General features: G+C 40.4%; 2 protein-coding genes and 1 long non-coding RNA gene across 11 annotated transcripts in view; 2 read left to right on the forward strand and 1 right to left on the reverse strand.

Moving 5' to 3' along the window:
* ATM (ATM serine/threonine kinase) overlaps positions 1 to 9,140 on the reverse strand; it is a 133,117-nt gene extending 123,977 nt beyond the window's left edge. For 3 of the 9 annotated variants that reach the window (XM_086679207.1, XM_086679203.1, XM_086679209.1), the window contains exons 1-5: positions 8,778 to 9,139; positions 8,296 to 8,479; positions 2,715 to 2,810; positions 2,520 to 2,632; positions 755 to 900 (exon numbers count right to left, since the gene is read on the reverse strand). In XM_086679207.1, coding sequence (XP_086535333.1) covers positions 755 to 900; positions 2,520 to 2,632; positions 2,715 to 2,786 — 331 coding nt within the window. In that variant the 5' untranslated portion in view covers positions 2,787 to 2,810; positions 8,296 to 8,479; positions 8,778 to 9,139. Of the gene's footprint in view, positions 1 to 754; positions 901 to 2,519; positions 2,633 to 2,714; positions 2,811 to 6,693; positions 8,258 to 8,295; positions 8,480 to 8,773 lie in introns of those variants that run through there. The other 6 variants (XM_086679204.1, XM_086679206.1, XM_025929174.2 and 3 more) reach the window with 6 other exon arrangements.
* Positions 9,141 to 9,241: 101 nt separating this feature from the next.
* Positions 9,242 to 22,099, forward strand: part of NPAT (nuclear protein, coactivator of histone transcription) — a 54,385-nt gene continuing 41,527 nt past the window's right edge. Inside the window, exon 1 of the mRNA XM_086679211.1 lies at positions 9,242 to 9,448. Coding sequence (XP_086535337.1) covers positions 9,412 to 9,448 — 37 coding nt within the window. The 5' untranslated portion in view covers positions 9,242 to 9,411. The remainder of the gene's footprint in view (positions 9,449 to 22,099) is intronic.
* LOC147576988 (uncharacterized) lies at positions 16,288 to 18,026 on the forward strand. Its single transcript, XR_015241374.1, has 2 exons — positions 16,288 to 16,990; positions 17,230 to 18,026. It is a non-coding gene; the product is annotated as an uncharacterized LOC147576988 (long non-coding RNA).

A 22,099-nucleotide genomic window follows, 5' to 3' on the forward strand; every position in this document is an offset into this window, starting at 1 on the left:
AGCAAAAAAATCACAGTTATTTTCTTTTTTAATCAATAGAAGTCACAGTTATAGTTACAAGGGTGGGTTTTGACTGCCAAGAAAGCCACTGTTATCTCAAAATGAGTTACAAGTATAGAATAAAAGATATACGAGTCCTGCACTGCTCTGTACCAATCAGAACATACCTATAACTGAGTCCCACACTTTGAGATAGAATTAAATTGAAGAAAATTCAGAAAAGACTGACACAAATACTAGGTCATACGAGCTGAAGGAAGTTTATCTGTTTAGCTTAGAGAAAAAGCCTCAGAGAAAATGTCATGGCTAACTTCAAATACCTCAAAGGATACCATTTTGAAAAAATTTATTGGGATCTGTCTTTATTACCTGAGAAGGCAGAAGCAATAAATAACAAAGGGAGACAAGTTTTTACTACTATTAAAGCTATTCAAAGATAGCAAAAAAAAAAAAAAAAAAAAAGCCTCAAAAGGTTATGTTCAGCATTAAGGCCACCTAAGTGCTAAGAACAAATAGAGGGGGTCCAAGAAGAAGAACGGGCAGCTGGAATAGTAATTTTTAATCTTTGAATCCAGGCACTACCATTCCATGCTTGCATAAATTCATCCAAATAGTTAAATCTATAGTATTAAAAACCATGATATGTACTAGAGATTAGAGTTAGCATCAACTATTACCTCAACACATTACAACCAGATTCAGGCAACAGTAACTCTTAATAAACCAGCTCGTTACAACTAACAACAGCACTTACTTTTATTTGCACATTTGATGAAGTATTTGACCAGACTACTAATTTCTTGCATCTTTTTCTGCCTGGTGGCTTGTGTTGAGGCTGATACACCTGCTTTTGCTGTTCTCAGACATTCTGTTTCTTTTTGAACATATTTCTGTAAAAATCTTCAAGAAAACAAAGTAGAATTTCAGAAAACTCATTAAATGCTTAAATTATTACAACAGTTCAGGGCGCCTGGGTGGCTAAGTTGGTTGGACAGCTGACTGCGGCTTGGGTCATGATCTCATAGCTCGTGAATTTGAGCCCCACATCGGGCTCTGTGCTGACAGCTCAGAGCCTGGAGCCCGCTTCGGATTCTATGTCTCCAACTCTCTCTGCGCATGCCCCCCACCCCCCGCCACTCACACTGTCTCTCTCAAAAATAAACATTAAAAAAAAAAAAATTATTGCAACAATTCTAAAAAGTCCTTATGCCATTATACAGAGAACAAGCCACAAGGTGCCATCAATGTACCAGCTAAATAAAACAATTTTCTCTTTCAAGGCCTAAGCCCCACCACACCCGCTTAAAGTCTGGTCTGGATCTGGAGCCTCCGTGATTTTCTGTTGCTTTCCTGCTTGCTTTCTCACCTTATTATTAAAAGCTTACAATGGTTTTAGGGCTCTTGATTCTTTATTGCCTGTTATTCTGTACAACCCACACCTTTCCTAAGCAGTTGGTAACACTTCTACCTTTGGAATAAAGGTGGCCTAGAAAATATTCATGATTAGCTGAAAGTGCCAAGTGCATCTCTGACCTATCTGAACAGTTTATGCAAAAGTCATCTTTAGATAATAACTATAGTTGTGGTATTTGAAATAAACTAACCAGAGGAAGACACATATGCATTTTTCATGTTATCTGCATTGAAATCTGTAAGTCATTCCAGTACCAAATACACAGTAAAAATAAAAGTGTTCTTTCTAAATACTAACAACTTCCTTGACTGAAAATGTTGTTTCATGTTTCCGAGTATTCTCTATTAATTTAAAATATTTCACTCATGTGCCCTAAGTCTTACGATCTACTTCTAGTTACAGACTTCACAGTTAAAAATTATATTTTAATGTAAAAAAGCATCAATTCTGTCTGCCACTCCAGTCCCCTAATCAATTCTGTCTTTCCAATGCCTGAATCCTGAATTTTCTTTGTTATTGTTAAAATTTAACATATGGCAGTTACTTAGAGCAATATAGATGTAAAAATAACAGGGGTGCGGGTGGGACTCAGTCAGCTGAACATCCGGCCCTTGGTTTCAGCTCAGGTCATGATCTCACAGTTCGTGGGTTCAAGCCTGGTGTCAAACTCCACAAGCACTGAGAGAGAAAGCACCACGTAGGAAACAGCAAAAAAAGAGGATTTCGCCAAAGTCAAAAATCAACTAAATCTGCATAGCGCAGAGCCTGACATGGGGCTCGAATTCATGAAGTGTGAGATCATGACGTGAGCTGAAACCAAGAAACAGACGTTCGACATACTGAGCCACCCAGGCACCCAAGAATTTTCTCTAATCTTGAGTGAGATGTCTAAGACCTTTTATTGATCAAATGACTTAAAAAATGTAACTTTTTCTACATGAACATCCTTTAAAACTTATGTTTCAGATGAATATTAAGCACCAATTTTATATACAAAGCACAACTATATAGGGAGCAAAGTAACACCTACATACACAAAAATATCACAACAAATAAAAATGAAAGCAAAAACTAAAGACGCTAAAATGAAATTAGAATGGAATACCTAAAAACAGCATCCCAATTCAAGTATTTCCCTTGTTTGGAATCTGAATGTCGATCTAAATGTTGAACGGTTTCAGGATCCCGGATAAGGCGCTTAAATTTCTCAACTTCTTTCTGAAAATGAAGAAGAATATGGTAATGGGTTGCCAATCACACACCTGCTACAAGGAAAGATAAAATTTCAGGAATTTACTACCCTTCGTTCTGTAGCTCTATCGTGTTCCAATTGACGACAGCAAATAAGCAGATCGTTAAGTGCTAGACTCATGGTTCAGAATTTCAGAAAACGTCACTGTAAAAAATACGTACATGCAAAATTACTTTAGATCTTCGGATTGTGGTATTAATACATAGGCAGGTCAAACTATACAACTAGAGATATAATGTGCTCAAACATACAGTGGTTTTTCTTAACGTTTCCATGTTCAAGTGAGATTTTCTTAAGATATATCAAAACAAAGCTTCAAACATGTAAATTTGTGTGCAGCAGTGGGATAAAAATAGAAAACATGTAATTTATTGTTCTGAGAACTTTTTTTTTTTAATTTTTTTGTTAATGATTTTGTTTATGTTTGAGAGACAGAGACAGAGCGTGAGCAGGGGAGGGGCAGAGAGAGGGAGACATAGAATCCGAAGCAGGATTCAGGATCTGAGCTGTCAGAACAGAAGCCAACATGGGGCTCGAACTCAGGAACTGCGAGATCATGACCTGAGCTGAAGTCAGACACTTAGCCAAGTGAGCTACCCAGGCGTCCTGAGATCTTTTCTAGGAGACATGATACTTCTATTTTTTTTTCAATATATGAAATTTATTGTCAAATTGGTTTCCATACAACACCCAGTGCTCATCCCAAAAGGTGCCCTCATCAATACCCATCACCCACCCTCCCCTCCCTCCCACCCCCCATCAACCCTCAGTTTGTTGTTTTTAAGAGTCTCTTATGCTTTGGCTCTCTCCCACTCTAACCTCTTTTTTTTTTTCCTTCCCCTCCCCCATGGGTTTCTGTTAAGTTTCTCAGGATCCACATAAGAGTGAAAACATATGATATCTTTCTCTGTATGGCTTATTTCACTTAACATCACACTCTTCAGTTCCATCCACGTTGCTACAAAGGGCCATATTTCGTTCTTTCTCATTGCCATGTAGTACTCCATTGTGTATATAAACCACAATTTCTTTATCCATTCACCAGTTGACGGACATTTAGGCTCTTTCCATAATTTGGCTATTGTTGAGAGTGCTGCTATAAACATTGGAGTACAAGTGCCTCTATGCATCAGTACTCTTGCATCCCTTGGGTAAATTCCTAGCAGTGCTATTGCTGGGTCATAGGGTAGGTCTATTTTTAATTTTGTGAGGAACCTCCACACTGTTTTCCAGAGTGGCTGCACCAATTTGCATTCCCACCAACAGTGCAAGAGGGTTCCTGTTTCTCCACATCCTCTCCAGCATCTATAGTCTCCTGATTTGTTCATTTTGGCCACTCTGACTGGCGTGAGGTGATATCTGAGTGTGGTTTTGATTTGTATTTCCCTGATGAGGAGCGACGCTGAGCATCTTTTCATGTGCCTGCTGGCAATCCAGATGTCTTCTTTAAAGAAGTGTCTATTCATGTTTTCTGCCCATCTCTTCACTGGGTTATTTGTTTTTCGGGTGTGGAGTTTGGTAAGCTCTTTATAGATTTTGGATACCAGCCCTTTGTCCGATATGTCATTTGCAAATATCTTTTCCCATTCCGTTGGTTGCCTTTTCGTTTTGTTGGTTGTTTCCTTTGCTGTGCAGAAGTTTTTTATCTTCATAAGGTCCCAGTAATTCATTTTTGCTTTTAATTCCCTTGCCTTTGGGGATGTGTCAAGTAAGAAATTGCTATGGCTGAGGTCAGAGAGGTCTTTTCCTGCTTTCTCCTCTAGGGTTTTGATGGTTTCCTGTCTCACATTCAGGTCCTTTAACCATTTTGATTTTATTTTTGTGAATGGTGTGAGAAAGTGGTCTAGTTTCAACCTTCTGCATGTTGCTGTCCAGTTCTCCCAGCACCATTTGTTAAAGAGACTGTCTTTTTTCCATTGGATGTTCCTTCCTGCTTTGTCAAAGATTAGTTGGCCATACGTTTGTGGGTCTAGTTCTGGGGTTTCTATTCTATTCCATTGGTCTGTGTGTCTGTTTTTGTGCCAATACCACGGTCTTGCTGATTAAAGCTTTGTAGTAGAGGCTAAAGTCTGGGATTGTGATGCCTCCTGCTTTGGTCTTCTTCTTCAAAATTACTTTGGCTATTCGGGGCCTTTTGCGGTTCTATATGACTTTTAGGATTGCTTGTTCTAGTTTCGAGAAGAATGCTGGTGCAATTTTGATTGGGATTGCATTGAATGTGTAGATAGCTTTGGGTAGTATTGACATTTTGACAATATCTAGTCTTCCAATCCATGAGCACGGAATGTTTTTCCATTTCTTTATATCTTCTTCAATTTCCTTCATAAGCGTTCTATAGTTTTCAGCATACAGATCTTGTACATCTTTGGTTAGATTTATCCCTAGGTATTTTATGCTTCTTGGTGCAATTGTGAATGGGATCAGTTTCTTTATTTGTCTTTCTGTTGCTTCATTATTAGAGTATAAGAATGCAACTGATTTCTGTACATTGACTTTGTATCCTGCAACTTTGCTAAATTCATATATCAGTTCTAGCAGACTTTTGGTGGAGTCTATCGGATTTTCCATGTATATGATATTTCTATTAAAACGTAAAAGATAAACAGAAGACAGACAGGTCAAGAACAAGGAAAAGGGCACCCAAGGATTTAGCACTTTAACAGCACCACCTTTTCTTATATGTAGCAATGTGTCATTTGTTGAGCCAAAAGTTTAATTTGCTGTGCTCTGGAATTGATAGCTAGGAGGTTATCAGAGCTGGCAAACCTTGCCTAGCACTTAAGTCTCAACTGGCTTGATGGTTCTCATTTAAAAAAAAATTGTTTTTAACATTTATTTATTTTTGAGAGAGAGACAGAGCATGAGTGGGGTTGGGGCAGAGAGAGAGGGAGACACATAATCTCAAGTAGGGTCCAGGCTCTGAGCTGTCAGCACAGAGCCTGATGTGGGGCTTGAACTCACAGACAGTGAGATCATGACCTGAGCTGAAGTCAGATGCTTAGCTGTGCTGACAGCTCAGAGCCTGGAGCTTGATTTGGATTCTGTGTCTCCCTCTCTCTCTGCCCCTCCCCTGCTCATGCTCTGTCTCTGTCTGTCTCTAAAAAAAAATAAATGTTAAAAAAAATTAAAAAAAAAAAATACTACAGAGATATCCCTTGCAAAAGTCAAAAATCAACTACATCTTACTGGGCTTGAATGCCATTGCTGTAGCTCTCCTCTTAGGTTTTTGAACATAATCAAGCCTACCTCTGATGACCTTTAAAAGAACTCGTATAAGAAAAGCATTTCGTGTCATTAATTTTGAGTCACTTTACAAAGAAGCTTCGTTTTTGTTAGACTATAAATATTTACAAAGAAAATATGTACCTTTTTTTGTGTATTACCTATCTCAAGAGGCAAGGGGGGAGGGTGTCCTTTACCCATGCATTCACATAAATTCTACTCATTCTTTAAAGATCAAGTATGTTTCCCTGCTGCTATTTCACTCACAGGATCTTAAAACCGGAACTGAGAGAACACGTCCAATCTTCGTACAAAGAAATCTCTCCTACAAAATTATTTCCACACTCTTTTAACATCCAGTGAAGGCACACTACCTAATGAGCCTACCTATTTCACTGGTAGAAAAGTCTAAGTCACTTCTTCATTTTTATTCATTGGTTGTTCTGACTCTTTTATCCCTAATACAACCTCCTCTACACTGCTGTGGATTACAGGATGTTATTTACTTGACAGTCTTATTTGTTCGGTCGTAAACTTCTCGAGGAAAACAACTATTATTTTCATGTTCATGCTATTTTCATTTCCATTCCTCACAATTTTATCTAGGACTCTTCCCCCTTCTTACTCACTCTTAGCTTAAAACCCTCTTGGAGTGAGTCAATATGGAAAACAAAACTGGGATTGTAACCAATGAAAACACCTTAGCAACAGCCAAAGAACCATAAAGGTAGGCACATTTATTTCTAGATATACTAAACATGTTGTTTGTAATGTAAAAAAAAAAAAAAATCACATGTTTACTGACCACGTGACACTTCCAGGAAGATGTAGCCCTCAAATTTTCTTTTTTAAAGCTGTGATTTTTCTGCTGGCTTCTTTCTATTTTTCTCTCTTCCGTTTCCCAAAAAATGGATTACTTTCAAGAAAACACAACAGTTCAATCAGGAAATGTTCAATCACTGATACATGCAACATTTACTGAGCAACTACTGTGTTCGAGGTACTATGTTACGGGTAAGAGACACAAATCCTACCCTTGTGGAGTCAGAAATGGTGAGGGAGAGTGACGACAAACAAGTACACTGAAAAATAAATGTGTAATTCCAAACTGATATATGACTCAAAGGAAACACAATATACAATAACAATGGAGAAGATCACTTTTGATAAGGTGCCAGGGAACACATCCCAGCAGAGGTTACAACAAAGCCAAGATCTGAACGGGTGCCAATCAATGAAACAGCTAGAGGGCCAACATTTCAGTGGAGACTAGCATCACCAAAAGGTCTTAAAATGGAAAAGTGCATGGTATGTTGGAGGAAGTGAAAGAAAACCAAAGAACTACAAAGCAGTCAGCTACAGCAAGAGAGTCAACAGATCAGGTAGAATTTGATTAATACACTCATCCAGAACTATCTACATTCCACTACCAACATGCAGTTAAACAATACACATTTCCTAAGCAACAGCCTCTGAAATGGCAAATCCAATGTCCCTTTTTAGATCTCCATCAAGTTGGTCCCTTTACAGAATCTGACAATGATACCTACACCCCATCTTCCTGCATACAATTCTGGCCTTGGCATGCCATTCTTTCCCGGTGTAATAGTGTGGGCTCTGTACTTAGATCATACTGGTTCAAATCCTCGTCCTGCCATTTACAAACTGTATAAGCCTGAGCAAGATTGCTATTTCCTCTAACGTCAGTTCTGTCAACAATAAAATAAAAAACAATACCAAAGGTATTGTAAGGGTGCCTACTTCAAAGGTTTTGTAAGGGTGCATGCGCGTGTTTAACACAGTGCCTGGAACACAGCAAATGCCCAACCATTGCTACCAATTATCATTATTCCCTTTGTTTCCTTAATCTTTTTTGCTGGTTCTTCTTCCACCCACACCTGCAAGAGGATCTTTGTGTCCTTACTTCTCAACCTATGCTCTCCCAAGGTTGTCTCATCCATCCCTAAGACCCCACCATGCTGAAAATGCCCACATCTTTCATTCCACGCCAGACCTCACTCTTGAGCTTCAGAAACCTTCCACACTTTATGCCTTTACATGCATTTCCCCTTGTCTGCAAGGCACCTACCATACCCCTCCGGGGGCAACTGAACAATTGGAGGTCTTACCACACAACCTCATTTGCTCCTCTGCCGTCACAGATCTCACAGATCTCTCTCAGATTATCCCCCTGAGCTCTAAGGGTCCTTTTACTGTCTGTGCCCAGCGGGGCACACGGGTGGCTCGGTCCTTTGAGCATGGGGCGCTCGATTTCTTTTTAGGTCATGATCCCAGGGTCGTTCGATCCAGCCCAGCGCTGAGCTTGGAGCCGGCTTGAGATCCTCACTCTCCCTCCCTCTGCCACTCTTTAAAAAAAAAAAAAAAAAAGTCTAAAATTTCTCGGTACCCGGCAAGAACAGCAGCGAACGCTCTTGAGTGCTCACCACAGGCCAGAATAATCACAAGGGAGACTGTACAGCGCGGTTGCAGATGTCAGCCAGAATTCCAGCTCCAGCAAAAGTAATTCCACACTCCGCGCTCCAACGCACGCCAATCTAGTTTAAACCTCAACAGATGCTCGTAGATCAAATCTAATAAAGAAGACGGGGGGCATGATTAGTCAAGTCATTTAGTTACAGCTGGTCCATACGGGGACAGAGAAAGGGGACGCGCAGGAGGACTCAACGCGGCATTTGGCAGAAGAGTCCCGGCTATTAACTCCGCTAAGTCCGCTACGGGATCGCAGAGAGAGCGGGAGAAAAGTGCAAAGCGGAATACGCCTCTAGAGAGCAGCAGGGTGACCGGCCATCATGGGGCTGGCACAGCATGGCTTGGACGCCCCTCAAGTACCCCCACGCAGAAGCCGCTGCCTGCTCGCCGCGCACCTACCGCTGCACTCGAACGGCCAGAGTGCAATTTCCCAAAGCGGAGGCGGCGGCTGCAGCCTAAATCCCGCTCCACTCGCCTTTCCCCGCGTCCACAGCGGCTCCAGCCGAGTAGACACCCACTATTCCCGCTTCCGGTTCAAACGCGGCGTGCCCGCACAGCCTGGGTCTCCGGAGGAAGAAGTCAGAGTGACCCAGGAGCGGGCACGGTCTGCCCATGCGCGACGACCCCCGCACGCTCTCCGCCTCCTGCCCTCGCTCCCCTCAAAACATTCGGCTCGTCTGAGCGAACGCGCCTGCGCGTCGCCCGCCAATGGCATGCGAACTTGAGCTCTCCGCTCGCCCTCCGACTTGGGCTCCCGCGCCTGCATCCCACCTCCTCGCCGCCTTCAGCCCCACCCCTCTTAACGCGAGGACGGAAGTGACGACAGTTCCGACGGGAACGGAGGCGGGTTTCATTTCGGCGCCTTTCTTTCTCCGGCGGAAGCGATTGGCGGACGTGGGGCGAAAGAGGCGGGCCAAATTGCCGCGGGTTCGGTGCCGCCACTGGAACCCGGAGATGCGGCGCAGGAGCTGTCGGTGTGTGGGCTTTCACCTGAGTCTCGTCTCCTATTGCGGTTCCTGCTGCGGCTTCGGTCATGCTGTTACCTTCGGACATTGCGCGGCTGGTTCTGGGTGAGTGCAGGCGCGGGAGGGACAGTTAGTGGGCCAGGCAGAGCAGGACGGAACGACCTTTGGGGCCAGAGGTTCTCCCGGGGCGGGGAGGCTCTGGGGCTTTGCCTCCGCGTTTGCAAGTTCTGACCGGCGGCCGTTCTCCCCCAGCCGGGCTCTCGGACCGCTTAAGCCTCTTTGTGTGGATGCTGCGCTCCCCGGAGGCTGCGTGGCGAGGGGAGGGCCCAGGAGAAGCCCGGGCGGAACACCTGAGGCCCGGATTCGGAGGGGGAGCGGGCCTGCAAGCTTCGTTGGGACCCCTGCAAGGAGCCTTGTGGACGAGACGGACGGACCCACGTTCTAATTAGGAAAAATGAGGACGTCCCTGAGCCACCCGGTCGTGCAGAAAGACCTTCCCGACGCCCTATTCGTCCCTCGCCCTTAGAACTACGAATGTGGGGCGAACGGGGGTGATCTTGCCTCCCCATCCCTCACCCTCCCTCCCCGCAGTTAGTCGTCCGGCACCGAGGTCTGAAATGCCAGCTGCATGTTCTAAAACAGGACGGGCGAGCAATTTCGCAGAGGAAATGCCTTCCAGTTGAACGTTTTCTAGCTCTGATGGTTAGTGTTTTCCTCCATTTGAGGACGGTCGGTTCAGCGGGCCTGTTGTCAGGGCGTATTCTTTCTGTGGGAAACGGGTTTTGTTGTTGTTTGTTCCCAAAAGAATGGAGAGGGTCGTGCTGCTGAGCACCAGATCTGTAGGAAGCTCAAACCCTCAGATCCCGAGCCAGTGGTTTGCAGACCTCATACGCGACACCCCTGAAAGTAAATGGTAAACATCTCTGATGAAATTTCCCGTCGTGTCCACAGTAGTTGCCATTGTTACCTTATTGTTAGAAAATCCCATTAGTCTTACTTTTTTAAATATTCAGCCCTGCCCAGAAAAACAGGCCTTCGTGCACGGGGCTTTTGATGAGCACATTTTGCAGGAAACAGGAGAGACTAACGGTTCCACGGCCCGTTTTTGGAGAAACTAGTGACATAAGCTTAAACTAGTATTTTTGCTAATGTTTGGTTACTGTTTTGTCCACTTTATGAGAACTTATCAGTAGTTAGCCTCCATCTCTATCTGTGAGAAAAAGCTGGCTATCTTGTAATTGTTAGTTACATTTATGAGGTTTATGGTAAACCTCATAACCTAAAGTAGACTTTCACAGTGTTGAAGATAATATTGACATACTTTGTTTTTTCTTGAAGGTGTATCATTTGGTTATGAATTTTTGAGTTTTGGCAATTTGGTTAATCCACCGGATTTTATGTAACAATAGAAGTCCTTAACAGGGTTTCTCACCTTGTTCGCTATTGACTTTTGGCGCCAGATAATTATTTATTATGGGGAGCTGTCCTGTGCATTGTGAGATGTTTAGATACCTGGCATGTATGGATAGGTGCCAGTAAGACCTCAGTCCCACCCCCACCCACTTATGACATTTAAGAAATGTCTCTATTGCCAGTATGTTCCCTGGAGGGCAAAATCACCCCCAGCTAAAAACAACCAGTCTGAAAGCAATATGATTTTCTAACTGGAATAATTCACACCTACTTGTGTTCTCCACAAGCCATCTGCTCTGCTTGACTTCCTAGTTTTTTTAATGGATAAAAACTCCAAATTAATTGTTTCTTTTCCTAAAATTCTTTGTCATTCACATTCCAATTTAATTGCCGCCAATCCTACTTAATATGCCTGCCCCCCATGCCTTCCTTTGGACCTCTTTCGTGGCTTCTCAAATAGTCTTGCAATTGATATTTACTATTGAACAAGTCTGCCTAAAGCATTCACATTACACCTCCTATTCTAAAAGTTGAAAAACGTATGCACTTACCAAAATTTAAAGTTGGGCAAAAGAGTGTAGTGTAATACAAAAGAAAAGAAAGACTCCCCACCCACACCCATTCGTACTCTTCTCACTTAGTATTATGTATCTTGAAGTTATGTTAGCACCTGGTGATCCATAATTACAAAGCATAGAAGCCTAAAATAGTAATAGTTTCATTATTTCCTCATGATTCTTCTTTCAGTACAAAGCACCTTTTTCAGCAGCTCCCTTTTTGTTGGTTCCTTTTATTCATAATGTTCTTTAAGCAAATCTTTGCTTAGTATCGGACACTGTGCTAAATGCTAAGAATAGACAAGTTCTCCCGTTAGAGTTCACATAATTAGGGTTGTGTTTTTTTTCTTTTACCCTTACGCATGTGCCCCTCCTGCCCCCCAAATACTTTTCCTAGACCCCACCTGACGTTCCATCTAATGCCGTATTTACTTATGTTTGTGAAATGTACATAATATAAATATATACAACACTTGAGCCATTTTTAAGTGTATGGTTTTGTGGCATTGAGTACATTTACATTGTTCTGTAACCATCACCATCATCGACCTGTAGTTTTTCATATTCCCAAACTGAAAGTTGCCCTTCTGTCTTTGGATTTTTGATCAGAGATTAATAAGACCAGCTTCGAGGGTTCTTGGAAGCCCCCCAAAACTGTCTGTAAAGATTTATGTACAGTTGGGCATTTTTATGGGTATAGGATCCAGAACTGTTTTTGGATTTGTCAATAGGTTTGTTCCTTTCTATATGATTCAGAGTCCGTTCAGGAAAACTTAAAACCAATGTGAGTATTTAAAGGGAAGGGATTTAATGAGAGAATTGGTTACACTGGTGATAGAAGAACTAAGAAGACAAGCAGCTTATGTGAACAGACTCAGAGTAACCTCAGCAGGAAGCCACTATGATAATCAGGAGGACAAGGAGAGATGAAGCAATCCAGAGGCTGGGTTCTCTCTGGGGAAGATGGAAGGTAGACTTGTCTGGTGAGGGAGCAGTTGTCACAGAGGATATTCTGCCAAGGTAAAGAAGAAGTGAGAGAAAACAATATGGCTTCTTCCAGTTGCCCTCCAGTCCCCCACCAGTGCTTCGCATTGTTTGGATGCAGCTAGAAGCCAGCTGACCTGGAGCCTAGGAAACATTGCGTGGGGTCAGGTTTCCTATCTTTCGCAGCAGAGAAAGAGGAAGAAGAGATTGAAAGCAAACAGAACCAGAATTGACACACTCCTGGAAGGTCAAGAGCCACTGATCCTATTCACCTGTATATAGCTAAGACATTATAAATACTTCATAAATATTTACAAACGTGCAACTGTGATCGTAACAGTCCTTTTTGCCTACTGATGTCATTTACCCATGTTTTCTGTTTTTATTCAGATTGTGTTTATTCATATTATTTATTCATAATATGTCATTGCTGACATTTACAGCTTTTTATGATCCTTACTCATTCTGTCTTTTCAGTTGTATCTCCAGCTGTTCTCTTTCATATACGTTGTGCTTCCTCCAAATTGGGCACGTTCTCCATACATGCTTTTCATCAGCTTTGTTGGGGATTCCCCAACCGTCCTTTGAGACTCAACATCTTCTTTGTGATAGTCATAATTTTCCCCAAGTCTAGTAATACTTTCTCTAGCCCCATCCCCTCAGGAAGTAACTCCTATAGTGTTACTACCTTTTCTTTGTATTACAGTTACTTGCATATGTATCTTTTGGGTCCTTTTAGATAACTTTTTTATAGACAGAAACTTGTTATTTGTGAATCTAGTTACATTAGTAAGTTAAGTCTTCCCAAGAATCACTTTTTTTTTAAATTTTTTTTTTATTAGTTTTCTTTATTTTTGAGAGGCAGAGAAAGAGAGCGTGTGAGTCAGGGAGGGGCAGAGAGAGAGAGAGGCACAGAATCTGAAGCAGGCTCCAGGGTCTGAGCTGTCAGCACAGAGCCCAATGCGGGGCCTGAACCCACGGACCGTAAGATCATGGCCTGAGCTGAAGTCGGATGGTCAACCAACTGAGCCACCCAGGCGTCCCTGAATCACTTACATATTTAAAATATCATTAATCATTAAATAATTGGATAATTTCTGGAAAAGTATTATATGTCGGAGATTGGGGCACCTGGGTGGTTCAGTCAGTTAAGCTCAGGTTGGGCTCAGGTCACGATCTCGTGGTTGGTGAGTTCGAGCCCTGTGATGGGCTCTGTCTGACAGCTCAGAGCCAGGAGCCTGCTTTAGATTCTGTGTTTCCCTCTCTGCCCCTCCCCTGCTTGCATTCTGTCTCTCCCTGTCAGAAATAAAACAGTTTTTAAAAAAAATGTGAAGGAGTTATTTTCAAGTCGGGGGTTTTGAGATCTCTTGCTTTCTTCATGAGGCACCTCTCTTTCTCCAAAAATAGAATGAAAGAAGATCGACTCTTGCCATGAGTCTAAAATTTTAATACCGTAGGTATAATTAGGATTTTATCTTTCCTTCTCTTTTCTAGTTATATTTCCCGTTTGGTCTGTTTTGTTACTCATTACTCCCTCCACTGAAAAGCAGGCTGAAGACAGTATTATATTAAGAAAAAAGGAAACTCAGGCATGCTTTCTTACCTTTTGTACATCTTTGAAAGTAAGTTTACATAAAAGCTGTCTTTAGAAGTAAAAAATAATCACTAATGTTAATTAAAGAGTAATTATATGTATTATAATAAGATCTTTGACCCCTATTTTGTATTTTCATTGTAAATTTTGACATTTGGAATAATTTATACCTAAAACTTCCACTATTTTTTTTTTACAATTTTTTATTAAATGAACAGTTTTTAAAAAAATTTTTTTTAACGTTTTATTTATTTTTGAGACAGAGAGAGACAGAGCATGAACGGGGGAGGGGCAGAGAGAGAGGGAGACACAGAATCGGAAGCAGGCACCAGGCTCTGAGCCATCAGCCCAGAGCCCGACGCGGGGCTCGAGCTCACGGACCGCGAGATCGTGACCTGAGCTGAAGTCGGACGTTTAACCGACTGAGCCACCCAGGCGCCCCTAAATGAAAATTTTACATACAGTGGAAATCACTCATTCTCAGTTCTGTGAGTTTTTGTTTTATTTAATTTTTTTAATTTACATCCAAATTAGCATCTGGTGCAACAATGATTTCAGGAGTAGGTTCCTCAGTGCCCCTTACCCATTTAGCCCATCCCCCCCTCCCATAACCCCTCCAGTAACCCTCTGTTTGTTCTCCATTTTTATGAGTCTCTCATGCTTTGTCCCCCTCCCTGTTTTTATATTTTTGTTTTCCTTCCCTTATGCTCATCTGTTTTGTCTCTTTAAGTCCTCATATGAGTGAAGTCGTATGATTTTTGTCTTTCTCTGAGTTAATTTCACTTAGCATAATACCCTCCAGTTCCATCCACGTAGTTGCAAATGGCAAGATTTCATTCTTTTTGATTGCCGAGTACTACTCCAATGTATGTATATATATATATGTATGTGTGTGTATATATATGTATATGTATATATATATGTATATGTACACACCACATCTTCGTTATCCATTCATCCATCGATGGTCATTTGGGCTCTTTCCATACTTTGGCTATTGTTGATAGTGTTGCTATAAACTTAGGGGTGCACGTGTCCCTTCGAAAGAGCACACCTGTATCCCTTGGATAAATGCCTAGTAGTGCAACTGCTGGGTCATAGGGTAGTTCTATTTTTAGTTTTTTGAGGAACCTCCATACTGTTTTCCAGAGTGGCTGCACCAGCTTGCATTCCCAGCTTCTATTATTCTAATAGAATTGGTCACGATCTAGTACTTAATGATGATAAGTAAGCTTTTAGTAAGCAAATAACTGGTTATATATATGTATGTGTATGTGCACGTGTATATGTATGTGTGTATATATACGTCTGCGTGTGTGTGTGTATATATATATGTATGTGTAAGCTTTGAAGTAGTCAAAACTGTGAAGTAGACACTTAATACAATTACCACATTGTTTTGGAAGTCTTAAGACAAAAGTAAAGCAAAATACATCAAGTCTAATCTAAAGTGTCCAATCTGGATCGCCCAAAGTTGGGCATGTTTTTTGTTTTGTTTTTAAAGAATTGGTGTGTTTTTTTCTTAAGATTTTATTTTTTAGTAATCTCTACACCCAACATGTCACTCAACAACACGAGATCAAGGATTGCATATTGCGCTGGCGGAGCCAGCCAGGCGCCCCTGAAGAATCCTTTTACTTCATCTGAAGCAGTCATCAACCCACATGGTATTCTGATTCCACTGTCCAAATCACATCAGTCTAGAATAATTGACCCCACCTTCAGGACCACTCAGAATCTGGATTTTAGGATGCTGTGGGTATTTGGGTTTTTTCCTAACTATGTAACCTGATACAGATCTTGGAAAAACCATTTAATGTCATCTGTGCCCAGTTTCTTCTTCTTCAGATTGAGGAAGCCCAAGGTCCATCTCAGGTCTAAATTCTGTGATTCCTGGATAAAGAAATCTGCAGGCAGGAGGCTCTCGTCAGTGTCTCTGGGAGGGTTCCTAGTGCCCTGCAGCCCAGCAGCAGAATGAAGCTCACTTACTGAAGGGCCACCTCATGACTTAATGGGCTTTGATGTGGGCAGCTACGTTTTAATTTTCTCTGAGAGCACATTCCCTGGGGTAAACTGTGCTTTGCAGTGGAATAATGGCCATGTCAGTTACTTGGATTGCTAGAGAGTATCTCATTTAGAAGTCAGTTTCTTTTTTTTTTTTTTTTTTTTTTTAATTTTTTTTTCAACGTTTTTTATTTAATTTTTGGGACAGAGAGAGACAGAGCATGAACGGGGGAGGGGCAGAGAGAGAGGGAGACACAGAATCGGAAACAGGCTCCAGGCTCCGAGCCATCAGCCCAGAGCCCGACGCGGGGCTCGAACTCCCGGACCGCGAGATCGTGACCTGGCTGAAGTCAGACGCTTAACCGACTGCGCCACCCAGGCGCCCCTAGAAGTCAGTTTCAAATCACATTCCTCTGGTAGTTTTTCTATCAAAACAAAATAAAAGCTCCCAAACGAATATTTATCTCGGAGTTTAAATCTGTTGGAATGATAAAAGGATCTAAGAGTTAAGCATCTGTAAAATATTTGAAGCTGGGTGAAATCGCAAATACTAATTCTAATAATCTCTGTTAAATTTGAGTAGAAGCCAAAGGAACTAACAGAATCCCTGGGAACACTTTCAATATAAACTGTTAATCCTATGGTCATGACTAATAACTCGAATTATAAGAGTTGAGGAAAGGCATAAATTGTCTGTACAAGCACAAAATCAGCCCTACACATGAGAAAATGGGTCATGTGGAGGATGCTGAAAAGTCTCTTGTCCCTCTCTGGTAAACTGATGATAATGCTACAGGATGGAAACCAGGCTATAAAATAAAGTAAGCCATTCTGCCTGAATTTTCAGGATTAGGTACCCATACTCCTGCACACATGCATCATAGCTTTAAACATCACTAGTTTTCTCTGATTATGGGCCAGACAAATATTTTTTTTTTTACATCTTTTTTAATGGACTTTTTTAAAATTTGTTTTGAGAGGGAGTGTGTGTGTGTGTGAGTGAGCGAGCGAGCGAGCGGGGGAGTGGCAGAGAGAGAGAGGGAGAGTGAGAATCCCAAGCAGGCTCAGCACTGTCAGTACCAAGCCCAGTACAAGGCTCAATCTTTTTTTTTTTTTTTTTTTTTTTTTAAACGTTTATTTATTTTTGGGACAGAGAGAGACAGAGCATGAACGGGGGAGGGGCAGAGAGAGAGGGAGACACAGAATCAGAAACAGGCTCCAGGCTCTGAGCCATCAGCCCAGAGCCTGACGCGGGGCTCGAACTCACAGACCGCGAGATCGTGACCTGGCTGAAGTCGGACGCTTAACCGACTGCGCCACCCAGGCGCCCCAAGGCTCAATCTTAAAACCTGAGCCAGTATCAAGAGTTGCACACTTAACTGACTGAGCCACCCAGACACCCCATATTTTATTATCTTATTTGATCTTCTCAAGGGCCCAGAAAAGTAGTAACTGCTTGCTCTATGGTACATTGGTGGAAAGGGAGGTCCCAAGAGGATATATGTGTGCTATAAACTGCTTTTCTTTTAAATGCCAGAAAACACTGAAAGACCGTCCTTGATCATAGATTTTTATTCATTTGTTCATTTAGCTATCCATTTATTCAGGAACTCGTTCAATTTTTAATTTTTTTTGCAACGTTTTTTATTTATTTTTGGGACAGAGAGAGACAGAGCATGAACGGGGGAGGGGCAGAGAGAGAGGGAGACACAGAATCAGAAACAGGCTCCAGGCTCCGAGCCATCAGCCCAGAGCCCGACGCGGGGCTCGAACTCACGGACTGCGAGATCGTGACCTGGCTGAAGTCAGACGCTTAACCGACTGCGCCACCCAGGCGCCCCAATTTTTAACAAACCCTACTCCAAAGAAAGCTTCCTGAAAATCCAGCCTATCCCTCTTTTTTGCTCTATTTTATTGTATATGTGTATGCTACATATACAATATGTATTGTGTCTGTGTAAACAATATATGTATCATTAATGTATATGCTGTGTTCACCAGTTGATGCATATTTGAGTTTTATAAAGCTTATACAAACTTAAAAAATGTTGATAACCTTGCTTACAAGTTTGTGTGTGGACATAAGTTTCATTTCATTTGAGTAAATACCAAAAAGTAGTTGCTAAATTGAGTTTACTATCTCACTATTTGTTTTCTGTTTGTCTCATTTGTTTCCAACCAAAAAATGTGCCATTTTTTCCTACATTCTTATGGGTTATTTTTAGTATTCCATTTTGTCTACACTACTAGCTTATTAACTTTAGCTGTTTGTTTTCATTTTTAAAAAGTAAAGCAGAACACATTAAATCTAATCTAAAGTGGGAACTCTAGATTGCCTAAACTTGGACATGTTTCTAAGAGCCAAAGATAAATATCTTAGGTATTTTAGGATGCATTGTAATTTTTGAACGTTTGTTATAGAAGTAACTTAGTCTTTTAACAAAGCCTTTTCTGAAGTGTATACTGAAGTGTAATGTCTTATGATAAGCCATAAACTGTCTGATCTGTAACCATTCCTTGGCCAGCATATGCTACCGCAAGTGACCATATTATTCTGAGAAAGGTTACTTCTGTTACTACATTGTGTTTAGGGAGGTATTTCTCAACCTTACTTCATTATCATACCCTTAAGGAGTATTTTTAGACTCCCCCCCCCCCCAATTTCCAAATATTTTAATGTCACAAGTACACTATTTACATATTGTATGCATATCTGTGACTTATGCATAAAAACAGTGGTATTTTCTTTGTTCCCTTGCTGCCTTTGTACCAATTTTCATCCCCTTAAGGCTATGTTGTTCTTTTGAGAATGTTTGGTCTGCAGAAAAGCAAATCCACTTTAAGGAATTAGATTTCACACCACCACCTGTTAGAAGTCTCAAGTGGTTATGAATACATCTGGGTGATTAGAAGTTTTGAAACTCTCCCATGGAAAGAAATTGTTTATCTTCAGTTTAAATTCTGAAGCATATAAAAAGCTCCACCTGCCCTGATTCCAGAGTGACTCCAGTGGTTCTTAACATATTTTAAACTTCTGTATTCATGAAATCCTAGTAGCAGCTGACTTACTACAAATAATGTAACTCAAAAAGCAAACCTTCATAAAAATGATAACTTCTCAGCTGGCTGTAGAATTATAAGGGTTTATATTTGAGCTCTTTATTTGTAAAAAATAAAAAAGGAAAAAATAGCCATTTATTCTTGATCTCCTTTCCTATTTGAGGTGATTTCACATCTTCAGTGATAGAGATATTGAAGTAGTAATATATGAGATAAAAGGTTTCTTCTGTTTCTAAATGTCCTCCCATACTCCAAAGGACATATCTTTGGGGTTTTTATTGGTATATTTATTTGTTTCTTCCTGTAGCATTAGTTAACAAAAGGTTGGAAAACTGATTCATCACCTGTAAGTAGAAAGTGGTGAGTTGGTTCCCAGATCCCAATTAGGCCATTTCCTAAAATGGGATGACAGTTTTGTGGCTCTTTCCTTTTATAACCTTCATATATAATGACTTCATAGGCACTCTTGCTACTTTTTTGACTTGGAGGGCCTGGTTAAAGACACAGTTCCAGGTGAGAAGAGTAGAACCTTATAATTTTAAAGTTGGAAGAGACCTAAATAATTGCATTGGTAGTTAAATACTTGAGTACTGTACTAGCACTGAGATGAGTCTGCTACAAAAGTATCTGATAAGAGGAGTATAATACATGCCAAAAAAGAGTCTCTGAGTAAGTGGTAGTTACCCTAGACCTGAAAAATGAGTTGGAATTAGCTAGACTAAGAAAGGATAAGCTGCCCAAGCAACAGGAATGACATTTACAATGGCCTTGATATCAGAACATTCATGAATTTGCACAATTGAGAGACCAGTTAGTCTGAGAGAGATGGAATGACACAAGTCTCAAGAAGAAATTGGGATGGAAAACAAGTAGAACTTCATATAACATATTAAGAATTAAGGATTACATTTTTACTTTGAGTTTATGTACCACAACATGTAGAATTCAGTGGTTTTCAGTATATTCACAATGTTGTGCAACCATCATCACTATGTTAATTCCAGAATGTTTCTGTCATCCCAGAAAGAAACCCCGAACCCGTTAACAGTCACTCCCACTTGCCCCATCCCCCCCATCCTCTAGCAACCACTAATTTCCTTTTGTCTCTGTGGATTTGCCTATTCTGGACATTTTATATAAATGGAATTATAGTAAAACCTTGGTTTGTTGAGCAGAATTCATTTCAGAAACATGCTTGTAATCCAAAGCACTTGTATTTCAAAGTGAATTTCGAGAACCATTGACTCAGTTGTGATCACGTGACATTCATTGTCATGTACTACTAGTATTGTGAGACATCACTGGTTTATCAAGTTAAAGTTTTTTATTAGAAATGTTCACTGCTCTTACAGAACACTTGCAGAACAAGTTATCCAAGGTTTTACTGCATACAATGTGTGAGCTTACTGCTGCAATCCAAGGTTTTACCGTATATGATACGTGATCTTTTGTATCTGACTTCTAGAATGTAATGTTTTCAGGATTCATCCCTGTTGCAGCAAGTGGAAGTAGTACTTTGCATGGCTGAATACTGTTCCATTGTGTGGATATTCCACATTTTGTCCATTCACTGATGGACATTTAAGTTGTTTCCACTTTTTGGATATTAAGAAAAATGCTGTGAGCACTCATGTACAAGTTTTGTTTGGACATACTGTTTCAGCTCTCTTACATATATACCTTAGTAGAATCACTTGGTCATTTGGTAATTCTATGTTTAATATTTCTGAGAACTTCACAAGGAATTTTCTAACGATTTTGTACTACTTTAAGTTCCTACCAGCAATGTATGAGATTACCAGTTTCATCACATCTTTGCCAATATTCACGACTGTCTTAATTCTGGCTATCCTAGTGGTATGAATTGGTGTATCCCATTGTAGTTTTGGTTTTAAATTTTCCTAATTACTAATGAAGTTGAGCCTCTTCTCAGGTGCTTAATGGTTTGTTCTTTATAAATTCTGGATTGTGGTTCCTTATCAGGTAGATGAGTTGCACATATTTTCTTCCGTTTCATCCATTGTCTTTTCATTGAAAGCACAAATTGTTTTTAATTTTGGTGAAATTCATTTCATCTCATTTTTTCTTTGGTTGCTTGTTCTTTAAATGTCATAACTAAGAAACCATTACCTGATCTGATGTCAGAAATATTTACACCTCTGTTTTGTTCTAAGACTTTTATGGGTTTTGCTCTTAAACTTACATCTTTGATCTATTTTTAGTTCATTTTTATATTTGGCATGAGGCATGAGGATCCAACTTCATTCTTTTGCATGTGGGTATCCAGTTCTCCCAGCATCAGTTGTTGAAAAGACTATTTCCCCCATTGAGTTGACTTGGCGCTGTTTCTGAAAATCAGTTGACCATAAATGTCTGGACTGTGAATTCTGTCCCATTGATCTATGTGTCTATCCTTATGCCTGTAACATATTAGCTTGATTACTATTACATAGTAGTATATTTTGAAATGGGTGTTTCTCCACCAGCTATTTCATCTTGAAGATTGTTTTAACTACTCTGTGTCCCTTGTATTATGGATGTTAGGATCAATTTGTGAATTTCTGCACAAAAGACAACTAAAATTTTGATGGAGATTATGTTGAATCTGAGAGTATTGACATCTCAATAATATTAACTCTTCTAATCCATTAACAAGGTATATCTATCCATTTGTTTAATCTTTAATATCTTTGAGTGGTATTTTAGTTTTTAGTATAATTTCCTTCTTTTGCTAAACTTATTCCTGTTTTATTCCTTTTGATGCTGTTGTAAATGAAACTTTTTTTAATTTCATTTTTGAAATTCATTGTTCATTGCAAGTATATAGAAATGCAGTTAAATTTTGCATATTCATCATGTATTCTGCAGCCTTACTGAAGTCATTTATTGACTTTCATAGTTTTTCTGTGTACATGGATTCCTTAAATTTTCCTATTTAAGACATCATATCATCTGCGAATGGAGATATTTGATTTTTTTCCTTTCCAATCTGGATGCTTTTTATTTTATTTTCTTTCCTAATTGCCCAAGCTAGAACCTCTAGTACAGTGTTGCATTGAAATGGCAAGAGCAGGCATCATCTTGTCTGTGATCTTATGGGGGAAGCTTTGACTCTTTCACCCTTGAGATGTAATATGTTACCTG

Source organism: Puma concolor, chromosome D1, assembly GCF_028749965.1.
Source record: "Puma concolor isolate L17-30 chromosome D1, mPumCon1.1.hap2, whole genome shotgun sequence".
Taxonomy (NCBI): domain Eukaryota; kingdom Metazoa; phylum Chordata; class Mammalia; order Carnivora; family Felidae; genus Puma; species Puma concolor.